General features: G+C 51.8%; 6 protein-coding genes across 6 annotated transcripts; 3 read left to right on the top strand and 3 right to left on the bottom strand.

Annotated features, from left to right (window-relative positions):
- Positions 1-618: 618 nt before the first annotated feature.
- N7462_007018 (uncharacterized protein) lies at positions 619-1,065 on the bottom strand (the record flags this gene model as incomplete). The annotated part of the gene is made up of 1 exon (XM_057078736.1): positions 619-1,065. The coding sequence occupies one exon, from the start codon at positions 1,063-1,065 to the stop codon at positions 619-621; it is 447 nt and encodes a 148-aa protein (XP_056931406.1).
- A 1,897-nt stretch (positions 1,066-2,962) lies between these two features.
- Positions 2,963-3,715, top strand: N7462_007017 (uncharacterized protein; the record flags this gene model as incomplete). The annotated part of the gene is made up of 1 exon (XM_057078735.1): positions 2,963-3,715. One exon carries the CDS (start codon positions 2,963-2,965, stop codon positions 3,713-3,715), a length of 753 nt encoding a protein of 250 aa, XP_056931405.1.
- Positions 3,716-5,047: 1,332 nt separating this feature from the next.
- Positions 5,048-10,212, bottom strand: N7462_007016 (putative plasma membrane phosphate transporter Pho87; the record flags this gene model as incomplete). The annotated part of the gene is made up of 8 exons (XM_057078734.1): positions 5,048-5,193; positions 5,271-6,288; positions 6,456-7,163; positions 7,253-7,673; positions 7,882-8,220; positions 8,969-9,387; positions 9,475-9,816; positions 9,889-10,212. 8 exons carry the CDS (start codon positions 10,210-10,212, stop codon positions 5,048-5,050), a joined length of 3,717 nt encoding a protein of 1,238 aa, XP_056931404.1.
- Positions 10,213-10,609: 397 nt separating this feature from the next.
- N7462_007015 (uncharacterized protein) lies at positions 10,610-12,491 on the top strand (the record flags this gene model as incomplete). Its single annotated transcript, XM_057078733.1, has 2 exons — positions 10,610-11,688; positions 11,762-12,491. 2 exons carry the CDS (start codon positions 10,610-10,612, stop codon positions 12,489-12,491), a joined length of 1,809 nt encoding a protein of 602 aa, XP_056931403.1.
- Positions 12,492-13,127: 636 nt separating this feature from the next.
- Positions 13,128-14,394, bottom strand: N7462_007014 (nucleolar and coiled-body phosphoprotein 1 family protein; the record flags this gene model as incomplete). The annotated part of the gene is made up of 2 exons (XM_057078732.1): positions 13,128-14,288; positions 14,362-14,394. The coding sequence occupies 2 exons, from the start codon at positions 14,392-14,394 to the stop codon at positions 13,128-13,130; spliced, it is 1,194 nt and encodes a 397-aa protein (XP_056931402.1).
- A 717-nt stretch (positions 14,395-15,111) lies between these two features.
- N7462_007013 (GTP-Rho binding exocyst subunit SEC3) lies at positions 15,112-19,645 on the top strand (the record flags this gene model as incomplete). The annotated part of the gene is made up of 3 exons (XM_057078731.1): positions 15,112-15,283; positions 15,499-18,649; positions 18,721-19,645. The coding sequence occupies 3 exons, from the start codon at positions 15,112-15,114 to the stop codon at positions 19,643-19,645; spliced, it is 4,248 nt and encodes a 1,415-aa protein (XP_056931401.1).
- Between the last annotated feature and the right edge of the window lie 72 nt (positions 19,646-19,717).

Genomic DNA, 19,717 nt, shown 5'->3' with positions numbered 1-19,717 from the left:
ACATACAGGTTGCAGTATTTTTGGTCAAGATTACAATTGCACTGGAATTGTGGTTATTGGAGGGATTCCAGTCGAATACGAAAACACAGCGGGGGTGCCCCGGTTTGGAACGAAATCACATCAACTGGTAAGAATTGGGAATATATACATTGAAAGGTGGGAAGGTCATAGTACTACAGGATGCAGTGTATCGTCCTGCGCCGAGCCGAATCAGATGCCCAAGGCTCCCAAAAAAGACTCAAAACTGGAGGCAAATGGAGAAGCGAATTAAGAAAGGATCACGCCAGAGCTCTATGAACACAGCAGGCCAAGCAGAGGAAAAAAATGAAAAATGAAAAAAAAAAAACCGGGCAGTCGTCAAGATATCGCGGATGAGAGTCGGAGGAAATTTTGAGGGGACGCCGAGAGTGGCGGAATCGGCAACGAGGTAGGGTTCACGCAGAGTCGTCAACCGGGATTGGGCATGAGAAAGGGAGCAGCGCAAGCGAAACAGAGGTGTAGTCGATTTAGTCGTCGACTCAAGCACTATGGGCGACCATTAACTCCTAGATTCGATTGAGCGAATTGCATTTGAATAGGACGGGGCCCTAATGCGAACGGGATTGTCAGGACGGCGACTTACATGAGCGCCAGAGTCAAATCTCCATGGATGCGCGCCTTTAGCTCGACTTCAATTTCCAGATTCAGTTCCAGCTTCAACTTCATGCCCTCTTCGTCGTCGAGGCTCTTTTTCTCCTGCTGGATGACATTCATGCCGCCCGTCGGGGCCATCTCGGAGCTGCGCCCTTGCGACCAGGGCTGGATGGCGTTGGGCATCGCCTCGTCGTCGGAGTAATCGTCGTCATATTCATCGGAGTAGTAGTCGTCCTCGTCAGAGTACTCGGGTTCATTCTGAGGTTGTTGTTTCCGTCGCCGTTGCAGTTGTTGGTTCTTCGTGGCCGGTTCATTCTCCTCCTCGTCGGAATACTCATAGTCATCGGCACTGTCGTAGTCTTCTCCATCCGAGTAGTCGGGTACTTCGAATTGCTTCTTCTGCTGCTCCTGAGTTTTTTCGGCGGTCGCCATCGTGATAATGGGCGGGGTCCTCTACGCGGCTGGACGGGGCTATGGAGGGTTGGAGACGCTGGCGAGGATTGAGTATAGAAATGTATATGGAAACGGCGAGGACTCTGGAGAGGAGCAACAGCAACCCAAGAATGACAAAACAGAGTAAGTGGGCGTGAGGAATCGGAAAATAGCAGTGTTATGGGATATGATATGATCCGAGTTGATCACGATGACTATATGATGTGAACCAGCCACTGACCTGGCCAGGGGAGAGGAGGGGGGGGGGGGAGAAACTGCATCATCTACGCCATAGGCCATGACGTTGGCGGCGGTTGAGGGGCCTACTGTATCCGCCCTTCCTGCAGCAGGTCGCTCATTATGACAGGCCCTGGAAGCGGATCCACTCGCGTCATACGACAGGCTTGTCCCACGGAAGGGAAGGACATGTAACGAGGCGGATGCGCGATCGGGGTATAATCTGGCCATGGCCGATCATAATGCACATTGGAGTCGGCCAAACAACGCCAAAGTGTTGGTTCATACTTTTTCCTCATTGCCTGATGACATCGGTTGGGACGCCCCTGGTTCGATCCGTGGAAGACAGCCACTTTCTCGTGCTGCGAACCAGGCCTTCGAGAGCCCACCCGGATCGCGGATTGGGGGAATGTCCTAGCCCCAGAACTAAAAATAATATCCTCCGATTATTCTTCCGCCTAAACTTGATTCGTTCGTCTTTTTGTTTTATTTGAAAAAATCAATTCTGTTTTGTTTGGTTGATGGTTTGACGCTGCTGGGTGCCATTGTACCATAGGTTCATAGTTCCATAGTTCCATAGCCCCGCGTCTATTGAGCATCTCTTACCCCCTTCCCCCTCCCCCAGAGGCGAGTATAGTGAGATGAGGGAGTCTGAACACTGGTCTCCGTCAAAACATTTAGAGAGAGCGAGAGGCATAATATTCGCATTTCCCCGCGAATATGGCCCGAGGGGATCTCCCTGGATTCTTTTGGGCGACCCTCGATATGTCTTCGGCGTTAAGGCCCTGACGTCGTTCAATGGCGTCATGTATTTGGCCAGTCTTGGGCCTCGTTGTAAACCAACTTGGCCAGGACCAACCCGGCAACAACCTGGCAACAACCTGGCAAACGGTCTGACGTCTACTTAATTTATAAAAGTGGAGCCTTGCAGCCGCCCAAATTCGCCGACCCACCGACCCGCCGGTGGAACCCCCAACCTCGGGCTTTTTCTTCTGCGATCTCTCATCGCAGCAATCGGGATATTCCCTGTCTGTTCTGTCGAGTGCACGAACGTCCATCCGCCAGGCTCGATCTATTCTTACGTACGTCTTCAGCGGGGATTTGGGGCAGTCCGATGTAGACGATCCCCGGGCACGTTATCCGTCAATTCTCCATCGAGGCCCCGTGCGCTCCGTGCCAGGTCTCGATCCTGGGCTCAACGTCATACCGGCCTTTCCTCCCCGGACTTTGGAACTTGGGTCTGGAAGCCTGCTGGGATGCTCCCTTCGATATCGGTACCTGGAACCCCCAAGCCACTGTGGCAGCCACGAATCAATCCTGCACACAGTCTGATTGATTGAACCATACCTGCCATCTGACGTCGGAGGCGGCCCTCTTGACACCCGTTGACCCTCCCGCGCCGGTTTTGTGCCGCGCAAGTGGCTCCATCATATATTCGAGGGTTGAACAAGCGTGCTATTTCCGACCTCATACATCATCTGCAACTGCTGAGCACGCCGATTACATCGTCACCCCCCATCCTGCAGCTGGACCCTCTTGCCCCCCAGTCCTTCCCCTCGTACGGTGACGCTTTGGTCCTTCATAACCCGAATCGTCTCCATCCGATCAGTTCATATTCCCCCATCATCCCCTCATCTCATCCTTCTCTTTTCTTTCCATCATGGCCGATCAGGAACCCTCGACTCCCAACCCGGACACCACCACCAACCCTTCCACCCCCAATAAGCCCAAACGTGCCCCTCCCAAGCTGGGAAAGAAGAGTCCAGCCAAGCAAGAACAGACCCCGCCACCCTCGGAGAAAGGTCCTGAACCTGAACAAGACCCTGAAGAGTCTCAAGAGCCCCAAGCCGAAGACGCTGAAGACCAAGAAAAGCCTGAGCCGCACAAGCAAGAGCCCGACTCGGACGACGACCAGAAAGAAGACGATCAGACTCAGCAGAACGGTGACCAGCAGAACGGCACCGACGAGCCTCAGCCCGCACCTGAGCCAGAACAAGACCGGACCAATCGTCGCCGTCGACGTCCTCGCCCAACTCCGCGCCATCAGGAATCCGACATTGAGACCATCCCCCGCAACAACAACAACATGGACGGCCAACCACAGCAGCGTCAACGCACCCGGCGGACTCGCCAGCCGCAACAGCAGGACGGCAGCCCCCTCGGCAGTCTCGGTGGCCTGGGCGGTGTCGACCAAGCCGGCCAGCTCGTTCAGAACACGGCCGGCAATGCGCTGAACGGTGTGACGGGATCCGCCGGCAAAGCTGTTGGCGGCATTCTTGGCGGAGGTCAGAAAGAAGAGAAGGACGATGGCGGCCGCGACGAGCAGCTGCGGCTACGGTTAGACCTGAACCTGGACATTGAGATCCAGCTGAAGGCGAAGATCCATGGTGATTTGACTCTGGGACTGCTGTGAGTATCCTCGCTTTCTTGGTTTTTTCTTTTCTTTCTTCTATATATATACTTCCCCCCACCACCCTCCCTCCTCCCACTTTCCTTATGCCTCCTCTCTCCCCCCGGGTCCCACGCCCTTATTTACTACCGGATTTAATGGTTGCGCGAACTATTAGATGACGCCTTAGCGTGACGTGCCACTGACTGACCGTTTAGTAATTAATTCGCGCCCGCGTGTAACGGCTAGACGAAATGTTTTTCTGTTTTTGATCCATCTATATCTACCTCCAAAGGACTCCTTCCACTCGGGGGCTTCTTTTGGGGTATATTTTTCCAACTCTGCGACGACTGTTCATGGATACGGTGATGCAAGCTGCATGGTTTTGCTGATGATCTTGGTCTGAGTCTTTTGATTTGTTTGTTTGTTTTTTTTTTGAAAATGTCTCTCGACGTTTCTATTTTTTTGCCGCCTTGCCGCTGCCCAATGTTCCGTTGCGGCTGGCCCACGTCCCTAGATTTGGCTCAGCCCTGGTGTCTGGTCGGTGTTGTCGGGAGGCGTGACGCCTATTTTTGCTCTCTCTCTCTTCTATTTCAAATGTGTATATAGTACAATAGTCTGGGCCTGTGGTAAATAGCACTACTACTTGGGGCTCTGGCGAATGGGGATGATTCCAGGACCTACTTCCGTTTCCAGAAATAGTAATCAAAGCGTAGAAAGTGATCATAGGCATGTTGTCTGCTCCGGAAGACGTTGGCGCCTGTGACTTTGACCAGGATGTCTCTCTCTCTCTCTGTGTGTGTGTATGTGGGTGGGTCGGTTATCCACTCCAGCTGTGTCTTGCGGGCGTACAAGTGTCACTTGGGCTGGATTTGGCAGTCTGAGAAGGTTGCTTTGTTTTTTGTTTGTTTATGCTTGTGTTGGGGCACAGCGATGCGCGCTCATATCAGACCTCTATTTTTTCACCTTATATTTTGAACCCAGGTGATGTGCACACCCCGGATGGATCGATTGCTCCATCAATCTATTCTGTCATCGTGCAGCAAAGGAAAGAGAGAAAAAAAAAAACAGTACAAGGGACAGACCCGTTGCAGGAAAGCAGAAAAAGAAAAAGAAAACAAAAGGGTGGAGCAGAACGCTCCAAAAAAAGTGACAAGAAGAAAGAAACAACACAAGTCGCTGATCAATCTCATTTATACTGAACGTTGTGTTCTGAATCTCTGACCTCTCTCTCGTTCCGCTTGCGATTCGAGGGAGTACTCATGGATTATAGGGGGAAAACAACAAAGGATAAAAATGGTAAATCGCTCTCCTAACTCCACTCCAAGAAAAGTCAAGCCTAAGCATTACGCAAATCTAGAGGCCTGCGATATACATCAATCCATAACCGAGGGTGACAATCACCACGAAGGCCATCAGACTGGAGGGAATACCGCGGGTGAGGAAATGGCGAACCTGGAGGTATCGCTGACCGGTTTGGGGCACTTCAGTCATGATGGCGGCTGGACAAGGGAAGAAAAGTTGGTTAGTGTGGAGCTCGTCTGACAGAAGACAGGACTGGATGATAGGCATGACTCACTCATATTAGGGAACCCGCTTGTGGGTAGCGCCATAGCAACAGAACACATCAGGGCACTCGCCATAACCAACAGATTCGGGTGGGGGTTCTCCATGTTGACGCCAATCTGGCGCACAAGAGGAAGGATGATGAGGGCCGCGACAGTATGCGAGATGAAGGTGGCGATGACGAGAATCAATGCCGAAAAGACAAGAAGCACGCTGTAAAGGCTCAGGTGCTCGACACGCGCTGTGATACCGGCAGCAATGGTGTGCAGCAGGCCAGAGGATGTGACCGCTTTGCCGAGACAAAGGCCACCGGCGGCGAGGATGATAATGGTCCAGAGGAAGTTGTTGAAATCCTCCTTGTTGAGGATGCCGGTTCCGAAAAACAGCACCAGAGGGATGATGGCGATGACACCCATATCGCCGAAGACATGCTCGAGCTGGTGGCTGGCACACCAGAGGACAATGGTGACGAGAGTCACGGCACTGATGAAGTATTGAATGCCGGTGAATCGGTCTTTGACGGGGCGGATGGGGATGACGGTTGCATTGCGGCCGGGGTGGAAGGTCGCCAGCAAGAGGCCCCAAATCATCAGGATTGAAATAATGCACACGGGCAAGGAGATGAAGAACCATGTGCCCCAGCTGATGCTGGGAAACATGTTCTGCAGAGCAATGATGTTCTGCGGGGACGCAATGGGGGAGGCCGCTCCACCAACGTTGGCGGCCAGCGCTATACCGAGGACAAGAGCCTTGGCAAAGTCCGAGTCCGGGGCCAGGTTTCGCAACAGAGGCTGAATGATCGAGTAGCACAGGACTGGAGATGCGACATTACTGATCCACATGCTCAGGAACATGCTGACGAACATGTTGGTCAACAAAACAATCTTGGGCTTGGAACCCGCTTTGCTGAGCACAAACATGGCCATGCGCCGTGCGATATCATATTTGGACAGAGCAGCCGCGATGGTAAACCCGCCAAGAAGCAACATAATCACAGGGGTCCACATAGCTGAGAAAACCACGCCGGTAGCCTCCTTAGGACCCAGTCGCTTATGAGGTTTATCTTCTGATCGCATGATACCTAAGACAACCACCAAAAAGGGAATCAAAAGCGAAGTCACAAAAAGAGGAATAGCCTGCACACAGAAGAGATTAGTAAGTAACAACACCTTACATATAGAAAGCTCGAAATTCGTACCTCAGTGGCCCAGAGAATGCTGACAAGCACAAGCATTGCAAGACAATTCTGTTGTTCAGGGGTATCCATAATGGGCACCGAGAGAAGGGCACCAAAAACCCCGATGCTGAAAACCAAGGTCCCAAAACTCAAACTGCAGAGCCAGAGGGGAAATTGGATTCGACCCAGTGGGGTCGAAACCTCCTGTGTGCGGATCTCTTGCTTGTCACCTTGACGTCTTGCAGTGGCAGGGTCTTCGTCGCCTCCAAGGAGGGTACGGCGAATGCCCACGTTTGCAGCTTGGGCCCGACGCTCAATCTCAATCATCTCTCGCCAAACTGTGTTGCGCTCCCAGACGACATGTTCACGCAAGTGCAGACGCAGCTCACGGCTAGCCAGATCGCGATTGCCCTTGGTGACGATATCTGCATAGATACCTTCGACGCTTTCGATATAGCTATCTACAGAAGCCATGGTGCTCTCAGCGAAAGGCGGTGCTGGGTAGACCACAGAATTCAAGTAGTCCCGACGCAAATTGCGAAACAGCGTTTTGTCATATTTCTTCAAGGCCTTGGAGAAACCGGTCTTGTTGAGCTCAATGAAAGATCGCAGTTCGCAGAGAGAAACGTAGGCTTCGATAAGACGTTTCTTTAGTGATACGCCCGCATTGTAGAGATCAAGGAATGTTTGGTCACTCAGATCGGAATTTTGTGGGCCTCGACTGCTAGACTGTCCGAAAAAAGCGGAGTCCGCCATGTCACCGGGATGAGGGTCGTCAGTTGTAGACTCTCCATCCGTCGACTGCATCGCTCGGTGACGCAAATTGAGCACCGTGGAGGAGACTGTCCATCATCGCTATCTGCGTCCTCCTCGCTCATGACACTGGACCGTCGGCGTTGACCAATCCCAAAACTTTGAAGGACGCTGCCTGTACCCCGACGCGAACCAGAGCTCAGGGTTCTAGCCTTGATAACGGTTTCACTGACCGGGTCCATGTTGACCCCATCTGTTTCCGACAGATACAGCGACGAGTCCCGCAATAACTCATCGGTAAGTTGAAAGATATCTGTCTTCTTCTGCTGAAAGAAGGTACAAATCTTATCCAGCTCTGTATCAAGAGCACGTTTGAAGATCCCGTCCGGATTGTGAATCTGACTGTCCCCCAGCAGCGGTGCGGACTCAACATCCGCTGCGCCTTGTCCATCGGGCCGATTGACTTGTTTCTCAAGGGTATAGATCCTGCGTCATAAAACACAATATTAGCACAACGAAACCACCTGACATCCGCGTACCGGTATCCATGCATTCCACCCTAGATTTTTGTGCAATGTGACACCCGCGCGAAGTTGCATCTCGAGCTATATCCACGAGCCCATATTTACTTCGCCCAATATGGAAACATGTCATCCGCACTTCGAGAAAAGGAAACAGACAGGGTTCGACCTACAGTTTCTTGAGATTACTGTATGCAATGTAATTGGAGCTCCAGTCAGGCACGGCATTAAACTGAATGCTGTGCGAGAACTTCATTTTGGCGGCAGTCCCTTGATCGCCGTCAGCCTGCGGACCACGTGAAAGTCGAGCTCGCCGTTCAAGGGCTTCGGTCCAGAACTTGAGTCTGGTGGAGCGGAGGGCTCGCGGGCGTTGTTCCGACGAAGCTGTCTTCTCCCAGTCTAAGTCTGGTCCGGATCCAAGTCCTGCTAATGAACGCGAATTGGCGGCAGGCTCAAACGGCCGAACAGCACGTCTGGACTGCCGTGTGCCAGTAGCTGTGGTCTGAAGCGCTCTCGCTTCGGGGCTATGGCCAGTTGTGTTGAAATCGGCGAGTTCGAAGGATTCACGATTCGGGGGAGAAGCCACCGTCGTTGAGGGGCCGGAGCAGAATCGGCCAAGGACATGCAACCGCCGAGGAGGAATGAGGGGTTCAGTCGAAGAAAAGAGAGAGGGCTATTGCGGGGCGCAAAGCGGATCGAAGTCTGGTCAGCTGGGGCCGGTTGCGTGGGTTGCACTAATTGCCAGGCTGGAACTGGACGACGCGCAGCTGATTGACACTATATTTGAAGCTCTCTCCTCGTTATTCTCCGAGACACGAGCGGAGACGAGCAAGTATTTTCCCTGTCAAGCAACCTCAAGGATATGTCGATTCGCGATGACTTCAGGAACGTTGCTCTCCCGATCGGGCATGGCTCCAGAGTGGATGATGTAAGCTGATCGCGGCCTATCAGCGGGTTTGCTATACCAAGCAGGGTTTAGCGGAGCCAGGTATAAATTCAAGCTCGATGGGATAGACAAGGAAATGATGAAAAGCTATTTCTTCTCTCGTAAAAGTCAAGATGTAGTTGGGAAGTGAAAAATTCGAGAAGAAAGTCGGAAGGAAACCAGGATTCGAATCCATATGACAAAACTAGATACTATACTACATATACAAGATGCTGAAAAGAATGCTCAGAAACCGTGAACGCAAAACCCCTCCTCCTTCACCCATACAGAAGGCAGCAGTAGAGAAAAGAAAAGTATAGGCCCGATCGAACTACCGGCGACGAGGAGCAAGTCCCAAGTTCGCACGACCCGAAATACCAATCTTATGCTGCTGATCTCTCCGATCCCACACACCACTTCGGCCTTCGGCAACGGCCACCAGTTCGTTCGCAACACGGTGCGCCAGCTGCGCGTCACGTCGTTTTTCCGATGCATCAAGAATCCACTTAATGGCCGCACGACGGCGCTGGCGCAGATTGAGCGGATGAGGAACCTGCACGGCAGTACCACCACCGGCAATACCCTTCTGTTGGCGAATACGGAAGAGAGGAGCCACGGAATCGACAATCAAAGTGAGGTAGAGGACGGGGTCGAGCGGCAGCTGAGGAGCGGGAGGACCACCCAGGAGAGGACGGCGAGGGTTAGGGTTAGGAGCAGGTGAAGTGCGAAGATGGTCAAGAATAATGGACATGTTCTAGAAGGGTCAAGTCAATCCAAACAAAGCTCTGAAAGTATCCTGCAATCCTGCAAAGCGACGATTGTTGAATTGATATCGACTCACCTTTTGCGCGCGAGCCAGCTTTCCATCCTGCATGAGCATTTTTGTGAACTGCTCCTGCATCGAGTCGTAGCGTTTCCGGAAGTTGAATGTCTTTATTTGAGAAGGCAGTTCGGGAGCGTCGAACTTCAACCCCGGGTTCTGCGCCAGGGCCTGTTCATTCACCTGCTCAATCATACCGGCAAGCAGCGCAGCCGACGCATCATGGTTATCGATATTCTGTGCCTCCGGCATACTGTTGCGGGCCGAAGTTGAGAAGGAGCGAGAGCCCTTGGCGGCTTTCTTGAATTGATCCTGCATGACCTTAGGCATGTGTTTCAAACCTTCTTGATCGCGCTGAAGAATCTATTCGAGAAGAAGTTAGTTGCACATTCCCGATAGAGGTAACAGAGCAAGGATGCCATGAATGCTACTCACCTCAGAGACCGGGCTTCCCTGTTCTAACTCCGGACTTGACGGCTGCCCGTCACAGCTCTTTTCCTTGTTCATGATTCGATCCATCTCAGCGGCCTCCTCTCCCACATGTGGAAGCATATCCTGAGTAGGAAACTTCTGTTCCTCAGGAGAAAGTCCCTTCTTGTTGCTTTGCGACGAGTTCCATCTTTTCTGGACCGAGACCGACTGTTCGGCGCGGATTCGGAGAGGAAGAGCAACTCCCTGCTGCGTGCGGGAGGCAGCGGCGGACAGGCGCAAAGCGGAAGCCGCCTTGCTAGCCGAGAAGATATTGATCCGGGGAGGCATTATGTTGTCAGATACCCCTGGAGCACTGGTATGGGGTTACGATTGAGATTTCGAGGTCGAAGGAGACCCGAAGGGCTGAGGTCTGCAATTTTCCGGATTTGCTTAGTCACCACATCGCCGCAGGATGATGTAAACTCCATATTGGCCTGCGGGCTTTGGGTTACTATGATAGAGCTTTGGAGTAAAAATCAAGATTTCGTATTTACCCGAGTATGGTCAAGCTTTCTCATTTCCCGTTACCTGCCCTGACATAAACTCCTTGATTGAGGATAATTGTTTGCGGACAAGTATGCCCGCGGAGGTGCGGCTCCAATGTTAGCTGGTAAACCCACACAAGCATGATCATCAATCCCTACAAGTCGAATCAGACCGGGGAAGGTCAACGAACCTCGGCAAGATGTTGCTATCCGAACTTCCTTCAGAAATAATTTGCAACATTGCCTTGCATCTCCCAACAGCAAGTGGAGTGACCCGTTTAGCCCAAGCCTGTCATCGAATATACAAAATCATCCGAGCGGAAGAATCATGGCTTTTCCGAAAGTTCGTCCAAGCCAAATTTCCTTCCATCAACACAACACCATATTGGAAGGATGCTGCTCGGGCTCTCACCTCTAGGTCGCGAGCCTTGGATAGACTGGGCATTATTGGCCGGTTCATCGTGTTGCCGGAGACCATAACCCGAATTGGGATCCAAGAGGATGCCCGGCTGTATAATCCGACCATAGGATATTGTCCTCCCATTGACTCCTATGAGATCTGGAATGGCAATTCTTGGGCTGAAAGAAAGGAAGTACTCGCCTGGGGTGCCGGAGAGAAGCTGTTGCTGCGCAGTCGTCAGTCTGGAAGAAAGTCGCAGGATTGCTGGGTTTTATTCAACGATGTGGATGAGCCCAACAGCCGTGATGATATCATTGGCTTGCATTTGCTCAAAACAGACTCCAGTAGCAAAGGCGTTGATACTGAGGATGTGATTTTCGGCCGAAGGCAGGGGGATATTCGTCATATTGCTCTCTCGCCGCGGAGCGCCACTTATCATGATATCAAAACCTTTCGGACGGAAGGACTGGAGCTCCTCAGCACCGACCTCAGGCAGGATGGAATGCAGTCATTACTCTCTGCAAATTTTCTCAACGGATCCACTGCACTTTATCACGCTTCTACTGACGAGGATGATATCCTGCCCTTTACGTGGCTTCACCCGGAGAAGCCCACGCGCGGTCGACATTCGAAACTATTATCATCATCACGGATTGCTATAGCTACCCATCAAATAACAGATCCCGTGATCATCTCGAGAATATCATCGAACGGCATTTCTATTGAGCGAACAATTGATATGCATGATCTGGACATGGATACGAAGCTGGCCCGATATCATTCCCAGGTAGTCACTGCGATGGAGCCGCTTAACAACAGTCCGTTTGTCGGCAATCCTGGCGATGTTTTCCTTGCCGCATGGGGGGACCGCAAAGTGCGGTAAGCTTTCTTGTTCTAACCATTGATTTAGCTCTACATGTTGAGCGCAGGCTGATGAACCTATCGTTGTCAGACTTCACGATCTCCGGTCTCCTCGTAGCTACGAAACAATTTACCGGGATGGTACAGATGATCACCCGATCTACAGCTTGCAATCCTTTAGTCAAGACAGGTTCCTTGCTGGTTCGGGAGGCAACGCTTTAGTGAAACTCTTCGATCTCCGATGCACCACATATAGCTACCTGGATGCTCAGGGACCTCGCAAAACAGTACCCAACAATGTGCCTGTTAAGGGGAATAGATGCCAATATCCTGGCAAAGATTTCAATATATTCCTATCCGCACAGCCACCTCCCCATTTCAACCGTCACATCACTTCTCGCCCCATCAGACGAGCCGCGTACCCGTATCGCGGACCGATCTACAGCATGTCTACCCCCTCACCTTCTTCGCCAACTGTATACACTGGAGTTGCAGGCGGTCTTGTTCGTCTTGATTTTGCATCGACAGATGATCTGACTGGACCGTCGAAAGAATGGTTTGATCATAACCTGGATTTGAGAATTGATCTGGGTACGAATAGAGAGCAGCCGTCGGTACCTGTTGGGGACGAGGTTGCGTTTAAAGTGGCAGGCTATGAGCGTCCGCACCCAGATGATTTGACTACCACCTCGAAATTGAGAAAGCAACATAATTTCTGGCACGTATCGCCTGAAAATGACCATAGTGATGCCGAGTCTGGCTGGGATCGAAGGTGGGAGGCTCTCGAAAAGCTTGGTGCTTGGCGACGGCAGGATGGTTAGCCATCTGTCCCCATAATTGTAGACAGTTATACATAGGTCACACCATCAGTAACGAAAATAGATACCTCAAAAGTTGAAGAGTCAATTCTCCGACAGAAGAGACTGATGCTTGAGCTAAGCTAAGCTCATGATATAATCATATGATAGTAACTAACAGTCATCCTATAATTTTCGTATATAGAGGTTTATATCTACTAGCAGCGGGCAAACCTTTCTTTCCAGCTACAAGGTACAGATTGAGAGAAATAAAAAAAGCTAAATAACTTTTGGATCGTATTGTGACAGAAGCAAACAAATTTTTTGTCTTAAAATAAAAAGCGAATCATAGGATGATAATCCTCCATAGCTCCGTAAGCGCCATGCTGGGTAAAAAGGGGTTACCGACTGCAAAAAAAGAGACAAAATGACCCAGGTACAGCCAACGGTGAACGCCATCGTTGCACAGGGAGCATGAAGCCTCCAATCCCCGCAACCTGACTCAGCATGGAAGTCCCCTGGGCTCCCCCCCTAAAAGCAATGTGTATCAAAAGGAAAAAAATAGGTAAGAAGACTCATGTCGCCTCTATTGGTATCCAGATCATCAGAAGGAGAAAAAGTAACTGATACATCGGGCGTGAGAAAAGGGAGGTATGGCGTCTAGTCGTCGAACTTGAAGGACTTGCCGCCCGAGATATCGATGGGGCCACCGCGGTACGAGCCGCGCTTCTTCTTGTTCTTTTCCTTGGTGAATCCCTTGCCACGAGTGACCGAAAGATCCTTATAGGCACGATCAGCATAAGCATACGAGACATAATCGTTAGTTGGCCCATCAAAAGGCTGCATGCTCAGCTCTGCAAGAGGAGTGGGGCGAGCCCCGACATGCTTCTTCTTGACGGGACCTTGACCCGGAGCAGGACTAGCGTTGGACGAAGAGCTCTGTTGAGGCTTGCCCTCAGATACAGGAGAGGCGGATGAGGCAGAGACAGTGGCGCTGGAAGCAGATGACACGGGTTCAATGACAACACCGCCAGCGTTCTCGTCGTCGGAGCTATCGTCAGACGAAGAGCTCGAGCTGCCAGAGCTTGAGGACTCAGGAAGAGGAGTCTTAACGGCCTTCTTCAGAGCCTTTGCATCCGTCTTCTTGGCAGACTCCTCCTCAGAATCAGAGGAGTCTGATGAAGAATCGGAGTCCGAGCTAGAAGAGCTGGAGTCCTCAGAAGAGGACTCGGACTTGGAGACCTTGGCCTTCTTGGCCTTAGGAGGGGCATCATCTTCAGATGAGGAGTCATCAGAGTCCGAGTCCGAGTCGGATTCAGACGAAGATGAGTCACTGGACTCGGCTTTGCGCTTCACACCAGCGGGCTTCGTGACAGGAGGTGCAACGCTATCCTCCTCATCATCCGAATCGCTGTCAGAGCTAGAGGAAGATGAAGACGAAGAAGAGGATGACGATGATGACGAAGAGGACGAGGCACGAGCGTTCGTTTTGGGAGCATCTTCCATATCGACATCCGAGTCACTGTCGGAATCACTGTCGGAATCACTGTCGGAATCACTGTCGGAGTCAATGTCGGAGTCACTGGAGTCACTGTCGGAGTCCGAGCTGGATTCAGAAGAGCCCGATGTTTTAGCGGTCTTCTCCCAAGTCTGAAAGAGTTCCAACAGGGACGGAGTGTTAGCAGCATCAGCCTGGGCTTTACCAGCCTTCTTCAACTCCTTTGTGAGAGCCTCGCTGGCAGCAGAAAAGCCATTATCGGAGAGGAATGAGGCAACAGCCGTGATAAGTTGAGGAGGAACATCGGAATTGCTCGTAGAGGACTTTGCCTGTCAAAAAAATTGTTCAGTGAGTGTCGAGTACGGGGTGTTTTGGGGTATGCCATTTTGGACTTACCTTCTTGGCCACAGCCTTCTTGGTAGAGGCCATGGATGCAGTAAAATCAGTCGCCAAAATTCGAGCTGCAAAAACTGGAAAGAAGGACTTGGAGAAAAGAGCGTGGGGTGCAAATTCAAGTGTGTTTAAAGTTGCCTTTCAGGAACAGAAAAGGAAAGAAAAAAAAAGTATAGTGACAGGGCGGTGAAGATGATCAACGCTTGATTGGCGAGACCAGTGTTGCATACAGTCGCCGCTCACTTTCACGTGACTTGTCCTATTACTTGATGCGTGAAATGCTTGGATGTATGGCGAAGTGGGATGGATCCGGAATTAAGACAAATCGGAGAAAATTAGTTGACAGGACCTTTGTGCCGTGACTTCTTGATCGAATTTACAGGTGATTGTGTAGGGGCCGGTCATTTACATACTGAACGGTGGTTACAGCCGGATCAACCCAATTACCCGCTCCCACGAGGAGGACCCTCTCCGCCTTGCCCGGATCCCCAAACAGAGCTAATGAGCTCATTAACCTCCGACTTCCCTCCCCCTCGGCATTGCATTGAACGCGCCATCCCATTGCAATAAATTGACCTGGGCTTGATAGCTGTGACTGCCTTGCAAGTGGGCAAACATTTGCAATCTGGCTTTCGGTGCCGGACGCGCGGGTATAGGCCCTCCACCTGACCTCGATATCCTGACAATGTCCTCCTGATCTTACGGAGTCAACGAACGATTTTTGGCGTGGACCATCTGGTAAGAGACGCCATAATGAATGGCCGTGACCGTCCTCGTCCACCCCCACCGGGCGATGCGCGCCGCGGAGGCGAGTCTCGCAATGGCTCCGGGGATGCCTCTGCTATGTCAAGAGCCGAGAAGTTTGAAGACGAGAAGAAACGTATCGTTCAAAGCTGCTACTCTAAAACGGATAGCGATGGAACTTGTAAGTGGGAAACCGATTCATCTCTTTGCGCCCTCGCAGGGAAAAGCTCTCTTCCACCACTACTGTCTCCTGGGGGAAAGAAATGGCAATCCTTGTACGAACTGTCATTTATGGGAGATTCAGATCAGCCCTTTTGCATATGCACTTTGCGACTTTGCCGGGAGACAAGTAACGATATTCAAAACCGTTCTTGCTAACTCGTTCTGCGTTACTAGTGGTCGAATCCTATATCACTCATGTTCGCATCACGGAAGATGCAGCGTATCCCTCCACCCCTGCCCCACCGAGCTCGGCACCCGAAAATAAGAAACCCCGTGTCATTATTGTCTCAGTCCGAAGGTCAGGCCGAGTCCGGATGCACAAAGCTCGTGAGAATAGCGATGGGTCTTTTTCAATTGGCAAAACCTGGATGCTGGATGACCTTTCCGCGATCCAATCATATAGCGCTTTCGTGCCCAAAACACAAGCCGAACAACAGCAAAAAGAGTGGGCAAATACAGTTGGTTTTGTGGTCACAGTTGGGAAACCTTACTATTGGCATGCTCGGAGCTCCAAGGAAAAGGAGTTCTTCATTGGTAGTCTGGTCAAAATCTACAAAAAGTACACCGGAGGAAAGGTACCGGATCTGACTGGGTTTGAGGATAGAGAATTGCAACTACTTGTCGGGGGTGGGCCAGTGGGACCTACTGGGCCTTCAGCACCGGCACCGCCAGGATCTCGGGGTGGACCTGGGTCGTCGGCCGATGGGGTGTCGCCTTCCCAGGCACAACAGCAATCACCATACGTTGACCGTGACCGTGAGAAAAGCCGTGATCGATCCCGAGATGCCCGACCCAAGCCATCTGAAGGTCCGGTCCTTCGATCTCAGAAGAGTCGTGAACAGATGAGCCGCCCGTCTACCGGATCTCGGCCTGCTCCTTCACCGTTTGCACCACCCCAGCATCCACCCCCTGCTGTTCCGTCACCTACTACCTTTCTCAACGTTGGCGAAGAAGACAACCAGGCTAGCGCCCAAGAAGATCCCAGACCGCCATCGTCGCGTGACGGCAGGGGCCCCAAACCTCCCCCAACCCTCACAACCCAGCCAGCTGATGCCAGATCCCTGGAAACAAAGCGCAGTACGGACGGACTGCGTCCCACTACTCCGGCTTCCCTAACTATCAGCAAGCCAACAAGCCCTGGAAGCAGCATTGGTCCGAGTCCAAAATCTCCGTATCGTGATGGCCGCGACACTGTACCGACGCCGACCCAGGAGAATTCTGCTCCAGATCCAATATCTCCTGTTGTAATACGCGATGCACCGAAACAAATTTCTCCCCAAGAGACAGAAAGCCCATCCGCACCACCTCTTGTGGAACCAGAAATAGCTGCCGCAGTGGTACCAGCTGAAGAGCCACCGAAAGCCACTGCTGATACTCCAAAGGAATTATCCCCAACTACCCCCTCGTCTGATACAACGGGGGCTGCAGAAGAAGCTACAGGTGCGCACAGACCGGGACTTGGTCCCATGATTAAAAAGAAATCAGGCAAAGACATCGCCGGCGCTTTTCGGAAGGCTGCCAATGCCTATGGTGCTTTCAAGCCTCGCCCTGGTGGGGCTGGCGAGCGTCTATTGGCAGCAGCAAAGAAACAGAAAGCAGACGAAGAAGGTCCTGATGGTATAACCGAGGTTGTCCCTGCACCGTCCCGATCTACTACGGACACACCGAAAGACTCCATAGAGGATTCTCTAGAAAAAGAGACGTCTACACCATCAATCGTGGCTAGCGTTCCATCTGCGATGGCAAGTGCGCCTACCGTTGAGATCACTCAACCTGCCACGGATGAGACCCCCTTGGATCCTATTCCATCTGCAGAAGGGCCGAAAGATATGCCCTCAGAACTTACAAAAGTGGACAGCCGCTCACGGAGCCCTTCACCAGCGGCGCAGGGCCGTCGTAGGAGGCGCCGTGAAGACCATACTATGAAATACTGCCAGTCTCTCGGCATTGACCCTTCGGTTCTTGATGGACGAGGAATCGATTTCGACGATATTCTGTCGGACCTGGGCTGGAACGGTCGACTGGGCGATGAACAAAAGATTGAAGATCTTGAAGCAGATGTTCGTCGGGAGATTGGTCGTGTCGAGGCAACCAGCTGGCTGGGCAACCTCGAACAGCAAGAAGGCAAGGTCGAGCAGCTGGCAGTCCTCATCGACAAGACAATCGAAGAGTGCGAGGAGCTTGATGGCCTGCTTACCCTATACTCACATGAGTTAAACACTCTCCATGACGATGTGTCCTACATCGAAGCTCAGTCTCAGGGTCTGCAAGTGCAAACCGCCAACCAGAAGTTGCTCCAAAATGAGCTCCAGACCCTTTTGAAGACCCTCTCAATTTCTCCTTCTGAAATGGGCCCACTGAAGGAAGCCTCGCTGAGCAACCCGGATGGATTGAAGGACACGGAATCTGCCCTGTCGACACTGTATAAGGCCATGCTCATGATCGATGCTGATATTGGCCAAAATAAAAAGCGCCAGGCTGATGCTAGTGTCGGTGTATATGCGAACACTGAAATTGGCCAGATGCGAGCTATTAAGGAAAAGAAGGAGGAGTACCGCTCTGCCGCCCTGACATTCCTGCAACGTCTCAAGCCGTTCATGGCTCTCGCTTTCAAGATGGCCGAACAGAAGCGAGCCGATCTCTTGGCTAGCACACCCAGAGATCCTATGAAGCTAGACCCCGCTGTGAGACAACAATTCCGTGCCGAGGTTTGGAGATATAATCCATTGATGCTCTTCGCTAAGGAGGTCAGTACTGCCGAATGGCAAGGTCTTGTTCACCTCTATGAGCAACAATCCAAGCCATCTTACCAGAGTGAGTTCCGAGACAACTCCCAGGCTTGGAAGAAGACCGCCCGTAAGCCTACTGGCGATGAGCAGGAACTCCTTTTCACCAGTCAAGAAAAGGAAAAGGAAGGCGAAGGCATCACCATGGCCGCCCGCAAGCTCACAGTTCGACGTGGTAAGACAGTCCGAGCCGCAGCTGGTCTTCGCTTGGGCTCCAGTGAAAAGAAACCCACCAGTAAGGTTGAGCCGTTCGAAGCCTTTGTCGGGACTTTGCGCGAGACCTTGAACATGATCACTGAGGAGCAAAATTTTGTGATTCAATTTTTCCACCTGGACTCGCTTGCCACCAGCGAATTCTCGGACTTGGTGGTCTCCGCTACTCCGGAGGATCGCCAATGCCCCGACTTCTCTACAAAACAGCCGCATGACCCCGATCGCCAGATGGCGAAGCGGGTAGAGCAGATCATGGACGAGGTTTATTCTTTCTGGCCTAATGATTTGCAAAGTATGGTAGACTGGGCTGTCCAGGCCGATCCGATGTAAGTGACCATGCCCATTTTTCGGTGACATAATCTCTTTATATCCGACAAGTGCTAATACCTTATTGTAGGCAAGGAATCGGTATTCTCTTTGGGTTGGAATCTGCAATGGTCAATCTTGATGATACCAACCAAGAATTCATCATCCACTCCTTGCAAAAGGTTCACTCCCGTCTGATGGGTCTATTCAATCGATTCGTGGATGAGCAGATCCGCGGCATCGAGGATACTAAAGTGAAGGTCAACAAGCGAAAGGGAGTAATTTCCTTCATGAGAGTGTTCCCACACTTCTCCACGGCCGTCGAGAATATGCTGGCTCAACCGCCTGCCGAACTCTGCGACATCCGACAAAGTGTTAATGACGCATATGACCGCATCAATCGAGCTATGTGGGAGTCGCTCAAATTCATTGCCAAGGAAGCCCCCGGACAACCACCTGGGGTGGCCGCTAGCGCGGGCGACCCCGAAGACAAGGAGGTGCTCAATTACCACATTCTGCTGATTGAGAACATGAACCACTATGTCGAGGAGGTTGATGTGCACAGTCTTCCGGTCCTCGAGCGTTGGGCCGACCGAGCTCGTCAAGACTTTGATGAACACATGAAACTGTACCTAGACGCAGTCATCCACCGACCTCTGGGCAAACTGTTGGACTTTATCCAGTCTGTCGAGAACCTGGAAGCCAACGGCAATGTGACCGAAATTGCGACTCGCGCCAGCCACTCACGCATGGTGGCGAAGAAGGTCTTGTCCTCGTATGACGCCAAGGAGATCAAGCGCGGGGTTGAGATGCTGAAGAAGCGGGTGGAGAAGCATTTCGGCGATGCGGATGACCCTGGTCTCAGTCGCAGCCTGGTGCTGAAGGTTCTGCGGGAGTGTGAGAACCGTTACGAGGATGCGTGGGACCGGGCGCGCCGGATCATCGATACGGTGTATGAAGGGCAATTGGAGATGGAATGGCGCAAGGAAGATGCCGTCACCATGTTCCGCAAATGAGGTGAATATGGCCTGGATCTTGTGCTACTCTCTTCTTTTCTTCTTCTTCTTCTTCTTCTTCTTCTTTCTTCT

This window comes from Penicillium macrosclerotiorum, assembly GCF_028827735.1.
Source record: "Penicillium macrosclerotiorum strain IBT 26536 chromosome Unknown utg000007l_segment0_segment0, whole genome shotgun sequence".
Classification (NCBI taxonomy): Eukaryota; Fungi; Ascomycota; class Eurotiomycetes; order Eurotiales; family Aspergillaceae; genus Penicillium; species Penicillium macrosclerotiorum.
The sequence above is the reverse complement of the archived record's forward strand: the minus strand, read 5'-3'. Positions and strand labels throughout refer to the sequence as shown.